General features: G+C 51.5%; 1 protein-coding gene across 1 annotated transcript; it reads left to right on the top strand.

Moving 5' to 3' along the window:
* The first annotated feature begins 11239 nt into the window (after nucleotides 1-11239).
* On the top strand, nucleotides 11240-15807 carry LOC113625826 (protocadherin-8). Its single transcript, XM_027116778.1, has 3 exons — nucleotides 11240-14021; nucleotides 14194-14401; nucleotides 14872-15807. The coding sequence occupies exons 1-3, from the start codon at nucleotides 11397-11399 to the stop codon at nucleotides 15246-15248; spliced, it is 3210 nt and encodes a 1069-aa protein (XP_026972579.1). The 5' UTR covers nucleotides 11240-11396; the 3' UTR covers nucleotides 15249-15807.
* Nucleotides 15808-16813: the final 1006 nt, after the last annotated feature.

Consider the following 16813-nt stretch of genomic DNA (forward strand, 5'->3'; position numbering starts at 1 on the left):
ATACTTTACTGTTGTTAAAGGGTCTCTTTATTCCTTATATCGTGGAAACCTCACCTCAACTCTGAGATAGGTGGGAATTACCCATTTCATTCAACAAATTCGGAAACAGAACGTTTAGACCAGGATACCAGTATCGTGTCTCCTCGAATTCTCTAAATTCTATATTAAAATAATGTATGGGCTTCCCTGGTGGCACAGTGGTTGAGAGTCCGCCTGCCGATGCAGGGGACACGGGTTCGTGCCCTGGTCCAGGAAGATCCCACATGCTGCGGAGCGGCTGGGCCCGTGAACCATGGCCGCTGAGCCTGCGTGTCCGGAGCCTGTGCTCCGCAACGGGAGAGGCCACAACAGTGAGAGGCCCGCGTACCACAAAAAACAATAATAATAAAATAAAGTAATGTATTATTTTGTGTATTACTTATGCTTCACCTACTTCCAAAAAAGATGTGAATATTGTATTACATTTATCTTTAATAGACGTTTTATTCTTTGGGTCTTTTGGATATTGGTGGTTATAAATGGAGTTTTGGAAGTACACAGTGGCAATCATCCCTGCCCTAGGCTTACTCCCAAGTCCAAAGCTTGGCCTAAAATAGCCCCTATTTCTCACAAAGAGCTCCCTGAGCCATCTCCTCCCCGTTTTTTTATTTTTGTGGTACTTGGGCCTCTCACCGTTGCGGCCTCTCCCGCTGCTGAGCACAGGCTCCAGACATGCAGGCTCAGCGGCCGTGGCTCACGGGCCCAGCCGCTCTGCGGCATGTGGGATCCTCCCGGACCGGGGCACGAACCCGCGTCCCCTGCATCGGCAGGCGGACTTTCAACCACTGCGCCACCAGGGAAGCCCTCCTCCCCTTTTTAACTGAGCTCCTGGAACCTGATCTTCTCTCCTGGGAATTTCTCACTAAAGGTATCATTATTTATTACTAACCACATCACACTGATGTGCAATGGTGCAATGGTGTAGCTGCCCTCTCTACTGACCATAATGTCTTAGAGGGCAAGAGCTTATATCCCAGCGCCTCCCACTATGGATGGCACCGTAACAATGAACTAAATTCTCCTGGTTCAGTTCTTCCTAAAAATTGTTCATGATCCCCTCTTTACTGATTACCCAGCAAAAAAAAAAAAAAAAAAAAAAAAAAAAAAAGCATTTATTCTGCAGGCTTCCCAGAGTGTCAACATCCATATTCATGTTGTTCCCTGTATTTGTTTGGCTGCCCTGGGTACTTCCGTCCACGTGATTGTAAACCCCCTAAAAGGCAGATGGTTTAACCCAACTGTAAAGCCGTCAGCAGAGCATAGTTCCACACTCTGAAAGTTGCTTGGTAAAAAGTTTTTGATCCTGGTAGTCAGTTGATGGTGGTAAAAGTAAAAGCCATTAAGACCGTGATTAGTGAAGATATTATGCAAGTTTTCCCCAAGCACCAGCAAAAGGACACGTAATCCCATTACCAATTCTCAATCTTTCACTCTTGGGGGATTTCCTCACTAATTAGTCTGAAGCTGTAATTTAGCCTATACTTTATGGAAGGTGTCACACAAGGACACTTCTAATTTCTTTCTGACCTTCCTTGAACTTAGAGGCACATATGCCTTTGACTGGCATTTCTCCCAGCTACTATTTTCCTGCAGCAACCAAAAAAAAAGTAATGATTTGTCCAAGACCTGAGAAGGGGAGACCAGCTCAGAGCATTGTACCCTGGCACTCAGCCTGTCTAAAGGTTTTGTCCAACTCTCCTGCTCTTCCCAAAAGCCTGCCTTCTAATAACCAGGCAGAACGAGCTTCGTACTACAGTACAGGGCTTTGAAATGAATGAAGAAATGTAAGCAGAAGTGAAGTGTGGAAATTTTAAGAGCCAGTGCACAATCTGATGCATTCCCTCTTCTTCTGTCACGTCAAGGAGCAAGTTCCAGATGGCTCCTCCATCGGTCTAGGTCCCAAGGAAAGACAACATATAGACCATCCCCCAGCCCAGCTGGGACGGATGTACAGAGAAAGCAAGAAATATACCTGTTGTTTTAAGTCACTAAGATTTGGGGGTGGGGGGCGTAGTTGTTGCTGAAGCATAACCTAGCCCATCCTTCTGATACAATTATCCCAAATTAAGGAACTCCTACCCCAGACTTCAACAAATTATATTTTGCTGTTGCCTCTGAATTTCCTCCTGGAAGCCTGTCTCTTCAGTTGACTTCAGTGAACAGCCTTTCTGATCCCTATAGATTCCATGGCCTCCTTAGCACTAGAATCCCCCTCCAAAAATATTCTACTCACGACAGTCAACTCCTGGAAAAAGCCACTCCACTTCTCCTTTTCTAGAAGTCCAGCAAAACCTCCACCAGGGTTTGATGGAAAGGTGTGTAATCCATCACACATCCTATATTGTTCCCTCCTCCCTGCTCCCAGCCCTGAAGGATACAGGGCCCGGCGGGGCCCCCTGGCCACGGAGGGAACAGGAGTCACCCAGTCGCCATGTTCTGACAGCTTGTCACATTATTTTTCCCTGTGGAGGCTCTGATCCCTCCATCCAACACTCTTCTCAGTCCCCTGAGACCATGGGCCTCTCTATACGAGGCTCCCCAGGCAAAGCAAAGCAGAGCAAGATTGATGCCCTACAAACAGCCGGCTGTGCCCGGGAGGGCTCTGGGTTCAATGCACGGAGCAGCCCATTCTTCCCCATCTCGGGTTCCCACACTGGACGCCAAAGCGGGAGCTCGGAGCTGGGGCAGCAAGAATTCAAGCTTTATTCATCCTGGAACACAAATGATCCGCCACACTCCCCTAATCACCCTGGCCCTCTCACGTCCCCTGCTCAAGATCTCTCTGAAGTGCCCCAGGCCTTCTTGGACCAACATGTGAGTCACACTGCCCTTTGGACCGAGGAGCTGGAATCAAGAGAGGATGCCAAAAGGTTGGGGGAAAAGAAATATTCATTTACGTATTGGCCACAGAGCATCCCGTCTCCTATTCCCACTCCCACCGACATTCCTCTTTCCCCACCTGTCGCTGTTAAACCAAGTAGTGTTTAGTGATTCTTTAGCTGCTAAAGAATCATAAATTAGCATTAAATGCTGATGGTTATTTGCATGCCAGTTCCCTGCAGGGAAAAGCCCCCAAAGGGTTTAGACCTAAGAGCAGAGCTATGAGGACCATCAAGCAATACATATAAGAATGATTTCATCTAAACTCCCTGAGAGATTTCATAGACCAAAGCACCTCTGAAGGACAAAAAGACAACTATAAAATTACCTGAAAATAAATGCTTCCATAGTGTTCAGAAAGAATCCAGGGTAAGGGGGACTGGGAGGCCGATAACTAATCCATCAACCTATTTTTTTATCCCACATCTAGACTTTTTTTTTTCCAAGGCCTCAGCCTGCCACCATGCAGTTTATCAGCTGTCACTCCATCTCGATTCTGGATGACGTGAGATCAATGGCCTTAAAACTGCTCTCAGATCTACGGAGAAATTTATAACGCCAGACTCTGCCCATACCCTGACTGGGCCCGGGTCCCAGGGCTCTGAGGTTGACACTGCCGTGCAGACTTCATTTCCATTTCAAAAGTGGATTGTGACCCACTTAGAACAGGAGAGTTCAAGCCATCGGATGCAAAGGAAGGCCTGAATCAGAAGTCTTGTGCACTTACACTCACCGAACAATGACTTTGAGGGGAAAAAAAAAAAAGACTAATCAATGATTAAAATTCTCTCTGCCTTGAAAAGGCTCTAGCTTCCTGCTTTAATTTCTTTTGAATCCTGTGGAATTTATTAATACCAAAACCCAAAATTTGCAGCAACATGTTTTAGGCTCTGAAATCAATTAGTCCATCCCACTTATCTAACTTTAGAAATCTTGTGCATGGTTTGAGCAGAGATTTATGGGGGTTTTGCTTCTCACAGAAGGTTCTTTTGGTTTTCAACAACCTTTCTTTTCCACCATGAACTCTGTAATCGGTTCTAATTCTGCCTCAAAGTGCCCACGAACCAGAAACAAGGTCCCAGGAGCCCAGGCCATATCCCATATCCCACGCTTTCCGACCAAAGGGCACCAGGGAAATTCTGAATGCCTCCCCCAACAGGAAATCCTGGGGTTATAAGGGGAAACTGGCTCTCTGTCCTTGCCCCAAGCCATGGCCAGCTGTGGGACAACCCGCTCCCCTCCCACTACCTTTTGGCTTGGACAGACACGCAACAGAAGGTATGCGGACTTGCTCCTGGCTGAACCCAGAGAAACCTCAGCTCCTCCCTCTCGCTGCCATCCACCTGCATTCTGCTTGCAACCAGACATCCAAGAGGAGGTTCCCAGGAGAAACTGTAATCTCCAGAGGACTGGTCAGGGCTGGAGCTTCACCAGCCAGCTCTTCCCAACTGCTGGCTTCGGCAACCTCTGGCTAGAAGAGAAGGCAGGACTGACACATCAGGAAACATGGTCCTCTGGCTGAACCCGCAGACAGCAAGCGCCGTCTCAACCCATGTCTTTCTGCGCTGAGTCTCTCGGGAATCCACCGGACTACTAACCAGCTAGTCACTGCTCCCCAACCCACAGGGGCAACCTAAGAGGGTGGCCCCTCACCTTCCTCCCAGATCAAAGTCTACCAGGTTAGGCTCTTTGCTCCAACTCCCTTCCCTGCTCCTCTTTCCCCATCCCTTTACTCTAGTGAGCCCCCTGATATCAGGGGTGACGTCCTTCAACAGCTCCCCATTGCCTTAAGAATAAAAGTGAAATTCCTTAACGCGGTGTACGAAGCACCTACACACCCGTCCTGGCTTTCTTCACCCCTCTGCCGTTACCCCAGCCCCTCATGGGCCCCTGCACCCCAGCCCTCAGACCTTCGTGCCACTGAGTTTGCTGTTCCTTGAGCAAGAAAGGTCCCATTCACCTCCACCCCTCCACCTCCCCTTCCCCTTCCCCTTAGCTAATACTTCTACTCATTCTTCAAAACTCAGCCCAAATGTCACCTCCTCCTGGAAGCCTTCTCTGAGCATCTCCAGTTCCCGGCACAGTCAAGCCCCTGCCTCCTCTGGGCTCGACAGGCAGGGAGTGCACACATGCATGTGACCACAGTCCGCCCTCCAAGGACTGCAGGCAGCACCTGTGATCAGCAGCCACATTTCTCACGCCCGATTCTGTCTCCTCCCTCTTCTCTCTCCCCTGTTTCTGGGCTGGCCGGCAATGTCTATCATTTCTTTGGTTGGTTTTCTTTTTTTAAATAAACTTTATATTAGAACAGTTTAGATTTACAGAAAAATGGCTATGATAGTACAAAGAGTTCCCCTAAACTCCACATCCAGTTTCCCCTGTTATTAACATCTTACGTTAGTATGGTACAGTGGTTACAATTACTGAACCATATTGATACACTGTTATTATTTAAAGTCCATCCTTTATTCAGATTTCCTTGGTTTTTCCCTAATGTCATTTTCTTTTTGTTCCAGGACACTCCACTGCATGTAGATGTCATGTCTCCTGTCATGTTTCTCTTAAGTGGGACAGCTTCTCAGACTTTCCTTGCTTTCGATGACCTTGACAGTTTTGAGGAGTCCTCGTCAGGTATCTTGTAGAATATCCTTCAATTTGTGTTTGTCTGATGTTTTTCTTATAATTAGACTGGGGTTCCGTGTTCTGGAGGTAAAGCGCCATTTTCATCACATCTTATCAAGGGTACATACGATGCACATGACCTATTGCTGTTGATGTTGACCTTGATCACGTGGTGGAGGTAGTGTTTGTCAGGTTTCTCCATGTAAAGTCCCTCTTTTCCATGCTGTCCTCTTAGGAAGGAAGTCCCTATGCACAGCTCACCCCTAAGGATGGGGACTGCTTCTCACCCTCCTAGAAGGGAAAATACCTGCATAAACTGTTTGGGATTCTTCTTGCATGAGAGATTTGTCTCTTCTCTCCCATTTATTTACATCAGTATGGATCATTGTTTTTGTTTTTAATCTCTGTTCCTACAGCACACACCACAGAGTCTGGCACTTAGTAAGTTCTCAGTAGTGTTTGTTGAGAGAATGAGGGTGTATGAAGTGACCTGTTTCCCCTCAAAATTCATATGTTGAAACCCTAACTCCTAGTACCATAGGATGTGATCGTATTTGGAGACTGGGCCTTTAGAGAGGTGATTAAGGTCAAATGAGGTCATAAGGGTGGGGCCCTAATCCAATATGACTGGTGTCCCCTTTAAGGAGAGGAAGAGATACCAGGGCCAAGTGCACACAAAGAAAAGGCCATGTGAGGATCTGCAAGCCAAGGAGAGAGGCCTCAGGAGAAATCAATCCCACCTGCACCTTGATCTTGGACTTCTAGTCTCCAGAACTGTTAGAAAAAATTTTCTGTTGTTTAAACCATGCAATCCGCAATACTTGTTATTGCAGCCCTAGGAGACCAACACAGAGGGGAAGCACAGGCTCAAACATTTTTTTACACATCAGCTCCATGTAAGTCATAGGAGGTTACCTCATGCTCCTGGGCATCCTACGAGGGAAAGTCCTTTGGAATATTCCTGCTCCCCCAGAATTATGGGTCACTGTCCACTAAATATTTGTATCTGTAAGTGGTTTCAATCATGATACGTGGCTTTTGTGGAAATGAGTGGTGAAAAAGTTTACTGAAAATTCCTTTTTGCCATCATCTGATCTCAATAAGACAGCAAGGGACCAAAAGATTCTGAAATGACATGAGGGCGTTAAAGTTACTTCAACACTCACATGACCATTTTCTCCTTCTTTGGGGATCTGTACACCTACCACTATGTCTATTATTATTTCCAGAAAGGGGGCAGGGGTGGGAGGCAGGAAGCCAAAGCAATGTAGACAGGAAATGGGAGGGTTTTTCTTTCTTTCTTTCTGAACAAATCCCTCACCTATAAAATAAGACGTTTAGATTATATGGCCTGGATCTTTTCTTCCCCCTGTGCTTTAAAAGGAAAGGATAACTAACAAGTATTCAGAGCTTCCTAAGCAGCTGATACTATATTATCTTACATAGTCCTCAGGACAATCTTACAAGTTACTATTATTATCCCCATTTTACAGATAAAGCAGCTAAGATTCAGAGAGATCAAGTAACTTGCCCACGGTCGCCCAGCAAATCAATAGTAATGTTCAGATTGAACCTAAGCAGGATGATTCCAGAGCCTGCAGTCAACAGCCGTGTTTTGTTTCTTTTCAGGTTAAGTGGGTTTCCCAGAGCATCCCGACACACAGAACAAACAAAAGAATGGGTGGCCCGGGACCTGGAAATGGTCCAGGGTTTCTGAGCATCAGGCACTGGGGTCAATCCAAAATCAAAGTTTAAACAACAGTTACCTTCACCCCCAAACTGTCTCATTGTCTGACTGCTGAGTTTGGATCAGCGCTGTAGAGGATGTTGCTCTGCGGTGTGATATTAACGTTTAAAAGTCACTATGCCAGTATTAACAGACCAACATGGGGGCGGGGGATCTTTCTCTAAAATATGAAGTAAGCAGTTGGAGTGTAGAAAAGAGCTTGGTTGCATTTCTAGAGAGCAAACCCCAGAAAACCCAGCGACTTAGTAATTCTAAGAGATATCTACAAAGTGTGCTTTGGTTACAAGAATGAACTGGGTGCCTCTGAAGAGCTGCCTCTGTTCTCTGCTTGGATTTGCACTTGCTGCAAACTTCCCTGTAAGGTTTATCCGGTGGAGTGAGCCTGTTGGAGGAAAGACGATGGGCCCTGGCTTTTTTTTTTTTTTTTAAGTTAAAAGGTGAAACAAATAACCCCTGTCCCCATCCATCCTTAGAATTACATTTTCCAGCAAAGTCCTTTTCGTGGTAGATATAATCCTAATTAAAAATAAATTGCATGCTGTATAGAACTTTTAATGGAAAAGATAATCCTATTACGTATGAGAATATATCCTGATTTTCTTTCCCGCTAAACTGTGGGAGATATCGGATCAGGCTGAGCCCCCCTATTGTCGCTGCTTCGAAAACTTTCCTGGAGCCCTAATCCATCACGTGACGCCCGTGTCAATCTCGGGGTCTGCACGCGAGTTTCACAATGCGGGCATTAGGCTCGGTAACAGAAACCCAGCTTTGCGGAGCCCGCAACATTTGCATGCCGAGGAAACGCGGGCCATTGTGGGGCCCTGTTTGTTCTCAGGATTGCGAGACAGTTGCCGGCGAAGTTGCTAAAACCCAAAGAAAGGGGCTCCTTTGAGCCAACCCGGGCCTTTGGTATGATAACAAGTCGATTTGAGCGGCTTTGTGGCGCCGGGATCAGCGCCGGGGGAGGGCGAGCGGCGATCCCTTCCCCCTCCGCCTCCGGCCCCGCCTCCTCGGACAATTGGCTTCCCGAGGGAGTTGTTGTAGGCGCTGGTGCGCTATTTTAAATCGTATTTCCATAATCTGGAGGCTGCAGGCCCGGAGCTCTTTCTGCTCACGTGCCTTCACACCGCTAGGCCGGCTCGGAAAGGCCTCCGCGCGCCAGCCGGGGCAGTTTCTCGCCGCCCTACTCCCTGACTCCCTGCTCTGGGCTCTGCGCTCCGCGCTCCCCGGCGTCGCCGCTGTCGCGGCCACTTGGAGCGGCCGAGGAGCTGGCAGCGGATAAGATGCTTTGGGCTACTAGCCGCGCCAGATCCCTCCTCCCTCCTCTTGGCTTTTGCCTGCTCCCCCCACCTCCCCCACCGCACCACCTGCACTCCTTTGTTTATTTCAGTCTTGAAAATGAGCATCATGACGTGGACGCGCTTTGAGTAAAAATATTAGGTAGTTCCCATTCTCCCGCCAAGCCAAAAACCCAAATTTCAACAGCGCGCTGCTGGGCTCCAGCGGTCCAGCCCAGAACTAAGAGGCGCGGGGGCGCAGGGGGCGCACTTGCGTCTCCCAGCCACTCGCGGGCGGGCTCTTTGCAAGTGTCTACTCACGGGGGCAGCTGAAAATATCCTTTCTCTGCGACTCCGGCCCCACCGCCCTCTCCATCCTTCCTCCTGCCCTGTTCTGGGCTCGGCAGCGGCAGCACACCGACCTGAACTCTCGCGGTTACACTAGCGGCAGTGCGGAGGCCGCTGTCCGACTGCCGAGCTCGGAATCTGTTCGCGTCCGGGCTGGCCCGGCACGGGGTTGAGGAGCGAGTGCAGGAACCTGGGAGCGCCAAAGGTCACCAGCGCGCCGGGATGGGAGTATTACAGGCTCGGATGGAAGACGGAAAGTTCTTTCGGCTGCTCATACTCTCCGAGAAATGTCTCTTGGGCGGGAGCAGAAAGAGAGAGCAAGCTATTAAATGGCAGTTGAGAGGGGGGAAAAGTGGAAGAGAAAGCTGGGAAAGGGGGCGTCGCCCTTTCCACGTTCCAGCGCGTCCGCTGTGCCTGGCCTCTTTACTTTGAGCATTACCAGGCCCACGAGGTGGAGGAGGCAGGGAAGGGAACCGAGAGGCAAGATCGCTCTGAGGAAGCCCCCAACTATCAGCAGTCTAGCGCATCCCGCCTCCCCAGTCTCATAAGAGCTCTTATGATGTTTGGGCTGTATTTTTTGCCCTCTGGCAACTCCAGAGCTCCTCTGTCATCCTTCTCCACCCTCACTGCCCACCCAGCTCCCTGCTTGGTCTCCCTACTCTGGGAGGACTTCTGTAACTCTTCTGAAAAGACCCCAGACACATCCCCTCGGGTATGAGGGAAAGGAAAACACAGATAGGGTGTTGACAGTAGAACTATAATCAGGATTCAGAAGAACATTTGCTAAATGCAGTCTGCTTATCAAATCCATCGCCTTAAAAAAAAAACTCGCTGTGGGTGACATTTTTTTTACCTCTCCTCCTTCGTGTGTATTTGCATAGCCTGCTCAATAAATCTCTTCAATTAGAATCAGTAAGAATCTGTCTTGCTCGGGTTTGGAGACCCATCTCCCTGGTCTTCAGGGATACTAGGGGGAGGGAGGAATACCTGTGCGGGCAGCGCAACGCCTGACCAGCCGGGAGACCCGCCCAGCCCAGAGCTGGCAATGCCGAAGCTCCACACTTTAGTAGGCAAGGCAGATGGTTAAGTTCCCCCAGGTTCGTGCCAGGTTTCAACGTCATGCTGTGATTTTGTTCTTCTGGAACGGGATGAGTATTGCTTCCCAGAGCGGCCCTATTAGAACAGAAAGAAAATCCTCTAAATAGGCGGAACAAGGCATCAGGAGGGAAAGTTCTGTAAATGCACTTTAATACGAGCCGCGTATTGTGTGGAATTCAGCGCCCATCACCGTTTAGCCAGAGAGCTATGGTAGTGATTAGGGATGAATAGAGGAACATAATGGATACATGTGGCGTTTGCTCATTATATTCAAGTTAGCCCAACTCCGCTGTGGAAACTGTTCAACTTTCTCTCCCCTTAGCTTGTCACAGTTAAATAATACAGACATTGGGGCCTCCAATGGGATCGCCTGCCACGCCATTCTATTTCCACTACTAACGAGGGCTTCATAAGCCTTTGATACAGTCTGATCTTTGAAATCTTTCCAAATCTCCTCAAGCTTATGCTAAATCCTATTTGGAACTTTTTTCCCCCTTGTCTGCTAGCGCCCAGGGCTTAAGAAAGCCATTTGGACAATGACATATATACTAACACGTCGCAGAGCTCTTTTCTGAAAGGGAAGTGGCAGCTCTGATCCCCGGGGCTCACGCGAGCAAAACACAACTGCGTACACAAATTTGAATAAAATCAATTTTCCCTTATCCTTCGGGCTCCTAAATCGAGAGGCTATTGCCGAGCGCCGTGGGAAGCTGGGAAAGAACGCGAACTGAGCCTCACCCGGCAGAGCAAGTCTGTGCAGAGGGGGCCGCGAGCGGTTTCAAAGCCTCCGAAGTGCAAAACGCAGAGAGTGAGCGCGGGGTCCCGAGCCACTGGGGCGAAATCCCATATGATGGCTGTCAGTTCAAGCAGCCAGCACAGGAGGGGCACAATTAACAAAACCGTCCGCTCCTTTAACGCCCGGCGACCCGTGCCAACTCCTCTACAGGCAGAGCGCTGACAGGAAAGAAAAAAAGCAAAAGGAGTTAAAGAAACAAAGGAAAGATTCCCTAATTTTCATTTCTTGTTTTCCCCTCTAAGCCTTTCCACACTAAAGGGATTGTCGGAGGCTGGCGTAGGAGCTGCGCGAGGGCCAGGCCGCCATTGGCTGCCCGGTTCGGATGATTTGCATATCGGCTGCTATAAGAGCGGAGGCGGCGCTCGGCGGCGCAGCTCCAGCGAGAAAAGGCGAGGGAGAGGTGTGGGCCGTGGGCGGCATCCACGCGTCCTCAGAGCCCGCCGGCACCTCCAAGCTGCAGCCTGCAGACTTCTCCCGCACACGCCTCGCAAAAAGCGTGCTCTGGGGACCCTGGGACTCACGCCCAGACCTGCAAACCAGAGAGGAATCGCTCCCTCAGCCTTTTGGAATAGCGCTCGGGGCTGGCGGCATGAGTCCAGCGAGGCGCGGGGGAATCCCCTGCCTTTTCCCCCTGCAGCTCTTCAGCCTTTGCTGGGTGCTCTCCGTGGCCCAGAGCAAGACAGTGCGATACAGCACCTTCGAGGAGGATGCCCCCGGAACGGTCATCGGGACCCTGGCTGAAGACCTGCATATGAAAGTGTCCGGAGACACAAGCTTCCGCCTGATGAAGCAGTTCAACAGCTCGCTGATCCGAGTGCGCGAGGGCGACGGGCAGCTGACCGTCGGAGACGCGGGCCTGGACCGCGAGCGGCTGTGCGGCCAGGCCCCGCAGTGCGTGCTGGCCTTCGACGTGGTCAGCTTCTCGCAGGAGCAGTTCCGGCTGGTGCACGTTGAAGTGGAGGTGAGGGACGTCAATGACCACGCGCCGCGCTTTCCCCGGGCCCAGATCCCCGTGGAGGTGTCCGAAGGCGCGGCCGTGGGCACGCGCATACCCTTAGAGGTGCCGGTGGACGAGGACGTGGGCGCCAATGGGCTGCAGAGCGTGCGCCTGGCCGAGCCGCACAGCCCCTTCCGCGTGGAGCTGCAGACGCGCGCGGACGGTGCCCAGTGCGCCGACCTGGTGCTGCTGCAGGAGCTGGACCGCGAGAGCCAGGCCGCCTACAACCTGGAGTTGGTGGCCCAGGACGGAGGCCGCCCGCCGCGCTCCGCCACGGCCGCCCTCAGTGTGCGCGTGCTGGACGCGAACGACCACAGCCCGGCCTTCCCGCAGGGCGCCGTGGCCGAGGTGGAGCTGGCGGAGGACGCGCCCGTGGGCTCGCTACTGCTCGACCTGGACGCGGCGGACCCCGACGAGGGCCCCAACGGCGACGTGGTGTTCGCCTTCGGCTCCCGTACCCCGCCCGAGGCGCGTCGCCTCTTCCGCCTCGATCCGCGCTCGGGCCGCCTCACCCTGGCCGGGCCCGTGGACTACGAGCGCCAGGACACTTACGAACTGGACGTGCGGGCGCAGGACCGCGGCCCCGGGCCCCGCGCCGCCACCTGCAAGGTCATCGTGCGCATCCGCGACGTCAATGACAACGCGCCGGACATCGCCATCACCCCGCTGGCCGCCCCGGGCGCGCCTGTCGCCTCGCCCTTCGCCGCCGCCGCCGCTGCTCTCGGGGGTGCGGACGCGACCTCGTCGACCGGGCCCGGGACGCCAGAGGCCGGAGCCATCTCTCTGGTGCCAGAGGGGGCGGCACGCGAGAGCCTGGTGGCGCTGGTCAGCACCTCGGACAGGGACTCGGGAGCCAACGGGCAGGTGCGCTGCGCCCTCTATGGGCACGAGCACTTCCGACTGCAGCCGGCCTACGCGGGCAGCTACCTGGTGGTGACCGCGGGGTCGCTGGACCGCGAGCGCATCGCCGAGTACAACCTGACCCTGGTGGCCGAGGACCGCGGCGCGCCCCCGCTGCGCACCGTACGGCCCTACCTGGTGCGGGTGAGCGACGAGAACGACAACGAGCCGCTCTTCACGCGGCCGGTCTACGAGGTGTCGGTGCGTGAGAATAACCCGCCCGGGGCTTACTTGGCCACGGTGGCCGCCAGGGACCCGGACCTGGGCCGCAACGGCCAGGTCACCTACCGGCTGCTGGAGGCCGAGGTGGGCCGCGCTGGGGGCGCCGTGTCCACCTATGTCTCGGTGGACCCGGCTACCGGGGCCATCTACGCGCTGCGCAGCTTCGACTATGAGACGCTTCGCCAGCTCGACGTGCGCATCCAGGCGAGCGACGGCGGCTCCCCTCAGCTCTCCAGCAGTGCCCTGGTGCAAGTGCGGGTGCTTGACCAGAACGACCACGCACCGGTCCTGGTGCACCCGGCACCGGCCAACGGCTCCCTGGAAGTGGCGGTCCCCGGGCGCACGGCAAGGGACACGGCCGTGGCGCGCGTGCAGGCCCGGGACGCAGACGAGGGTGCCAACGGGGAGCTGGCATTCGACCTGCTACAGCAGGAGCCGCGAGAAGCCTTCGCCATCGGCAGCCGAACGGGGGAGATCGTGCTCACCGGCGACCTATCTCAGGAGCCGCCCGGCCGAGTATTCCGGGCGTTGCTGGTCGTATCCGACGGCGGCCGGCCCCCGCTCTCCACCACCGCCGCTGTCAGCTTCGTGGTGACAGCAGGAGGCGGGCGCGGGCTGGTGTCGCCAGCCAGTGCAGCGAACTCGGAGCGCTCTCGCCCTCCCGGCTCTCGACTCGCGACGTCGGGGCCGGCGCTACAGTGGGACACGCCGCTGATCGTCATCATCGTGCTGGCCGGGAGCTGCACGCTGCTTCTGGCCGCCATCATCGCCATCGCCACCACCTGCAACCGCCGCAAGAAGGAGGTGCGCAAAGGGGGGCCCCGCCGGGAAGAGCGGCCCGGGGCGGCGGGCGGCGGAGCCTCGGCTCCCGGCTCCCCGGAGGAGGCCGCCCGGGGAGCCGGGCCCAGGCCCAACATGTTCGACGTGCTCACCTTCCCTGGCAGCGGCAAAGCGCCCTTTGGCAGCCCCGCGGCCGACGCGCCCCCGCCCGCGGTCGCCGCGGCCGAAGTGCCGGGCTCGGAGGGCGGCAGTGCCACCGGGGAAAGCTCCTGTCACTTCGAGGGGCAGCAGCGGCTCCGCGGCGCGCACGCCGAGGTGAGGCCTTCCTTCGGCTGGGCGACCCGCTCGGTGCTCCGCGGACAGGCTGGGGGAAGGGACTGGAGGGGTCTGGGTACGCGTGCGTGGGAGAGGCCTAACCTGTCGCCCTTGTGTTTTTGTTTCTCGTCCAACCCTCACCCCTGCTTGCTTTCCCCATTCCCTGCTGCAGCCCTACGGCGCCTCCCCTGGTTTCGGAAAGGAGCCGGCGCCCCCTGTGGCTGTCTGGAAAGGACATTCTTTCAACACCATCTCCGGCCGAGAAGCGGAGAAGTTCAGCGGCAAAGACAGCGGCAAAGGGGACAGTGATTTCAACGATAGCGATTCCGACATCAGCGGGGACGCTCTGAAGAAGGATCTCATCAACCACATGCAGAGTGGTGAGGACTCCTCTTTCCTGCCAATTCAGCCTTTCTTCTCTCCCTCCGTTTCTGCAACAGCCTCTCTTCTCAATCTCCATTCCCGGACCCCCTCCCTCTTTCTCACTTTTTTCTGTCCTTGAGTTCTGGATTCCAGCTTGCCTCAAACATGAATTTCAAAATGCCAAGTCGAGGCAGCTCCACCACCTAAAATAAACCAGACTCCCATCCTGTTAGGTTGCTTTCTGAGAAGAGAAATTCTGCTTATCAATTTCTTTTTCTTTTTTGCTTCCAGCTAAAGCTGAGCCAACTTCGTATTAAAGTGGCTTTGTAGGAACCAATATTCATTTCAGATCCGGAATCAGGGCGTTCATCTTCTTACACGCTTTCCTTTTCAGCCGCCCTGACCCTGTCTGACGCTTTGAAGATGGAGGCGCAGTGTGTGTAATCTCAGTAATCATCGTGCCCTCTTCCTTTCTCTTTTATGTTAGGACTGTGGGCGTGCACCGCGGAGTGTAAGATCCTGGGCCACTCTGACCGCTGCTGGAGCCCCTCCTGCGCTGGAGGGCCCAGCACACATGCTTCCACTCACCCCCCAGCCCAGATGTCGACCTTCTGTAAGAGCACGTCCCTGCCCCGGGATCCTCTGCGTAGGGACAATTACTACCAGGCCCAGCTGCCCAAGACAGTGGGGCTGCAGAGCGTCTATGAGAAAGTGCTACACAGAGACTATGACAGGACAGTCACTCTGCTCTCCCCTCCTCGTCCAGGGAGGCTCCCAGACTTGCAGGAGATTGGGGTACCCCTCTATGAGTCCTCCCCTGGCAGGTACCTGTCCCCAAAGAAGGAAGACAATGAAAATGTGTAATCCCATGCTGCATGTTGTCACGCATATACAGGTCACTCCAAGAAGCCCCTAAGTTATTGACCGGTTTCAGTGTTGTATATAGAAATATGCAAGATGTGCCTTAAAATGAAGTTGTTGGAAGCTATTTCCAATCACATTGGTACTGTTTGGTATTTGCAAACAAAAATGTAGTTAATGTAATTTTTATGAAATGTGTGCAGTATTTAATTCTTATCGTGCTATTGACTTTAATTTCCCTTGTGGCTTGCCATTTTCTTAGTGTTTTTAACCTGTACATGGTGTAATGTAATGTTTGTATATAATGAAATTTTGTTATATTTTTATATAATAAAAGCTAAAGTGGAAGTTATTGCCAAAGGAACTGTCTGTAAGACAAAAAAACAAAACATGTTGGAATTACTTAATGGAAATTTATCTTTCAACCGAAACAACCTAGTGTTAGAGAAGTTTTGCCTTGCCAAGTATAACTTGTATATCTTGAGTCTGTGGTAGATTTCAAGTTCAATGTTATTTAATTACATTTGGTTTTCTGTAAACCATGTCACTTAAAAGCAGAGTAATAAAGGATTTGTCATGTGTTTGAAGAATCTGCTAATTGCTTTTTGTGAACTTACCAACAGTCAGGCATTCACAAAAAATCTGAGTACCAGAATTAAACCTTCTTCAAGTGCTAATTATTTGGGCATTATTAACGTTCACAGCAACAGTAAACCTGTGCGATTTCAAGTATTGGAGTCTCATCCAAGTATTAAAAATATTTGTTGCTTTTGTAAAACATGTGCATATACATCAGGCACTCTATAAAATTCCTGCCCTCATTTATTTACTCAACAAATATTTATGGCGCATCTACCAAAAAGTGGAGGAAAGCTGAGTCTGGACTGTTCATTCACTAATTAAACAAACATCTGTAAAGCGTTTCCTAACTGCAGTAACTCCTCTAGGGTCTGGGGTTTAAGGTTAAGAAGATATAGTCCCAAGAAGCTCTTACCTTAAATATTTAGGATTTTAATATCAAAAAGAGACTCAAACTTATGGGTGAAAAGACATGATGCTTGAGATGTGTTTTAAAATATTCTAGAAGAAAACATGAGACTATATGAAATGAGATTGAAAGATATATTGATCATGGTCAATGCTAACATTGGTACGTGTGTGTGTGTGAGTGGAGAAGATTATACCAATCTATTTGTGTGTTTGTGTGTGAAAATGTGCGTAATGGAAGTTTTTTTAAAAAAACCACTCAAAAGACCTGTTATAAAATGAAATAAAATTTCATTTTATTTGAAATTAAAATAATAATAATGAGAGCTAACATTTACTGAACAAGTTTTTATATGAGCGGAGCTCCTTACAAAGATATTCTGCATGAATTATCTCATTTATTCCTCAAATAACCCCCATGAGATGGGAACTATCATTATTTCCATTTTACAGATAAGGAAACTGGGACACAGAGAGTTTAGGTAAAATGCCCAAAAGTCACACAGCTGGTAAGTGGCCAGGATGAGATTTAACCCAGATTACTCAAGGCAAGAAAATAAAATAAGCAATGATTTTGTTTT

Source organism: Aethalodelphis obliquidens, unplaced genomic scaffold (assembly GCF_003676395.1).
Source record: "Aethalodelphis obliquidens isolate GAN/ISIS:26980383/991018 unplaced genomic scaffold, ASM367639v1 scaffold16, whole genome shotgun sequence".
NCBI classification, from domain to species: domain Eukaryota; kingdom Metazoa; phylum Chordata; class Mammalia; order Artiodactyla; family Delphinidae; genus Aethalodelphis; species Aethalodelphis obliquidens.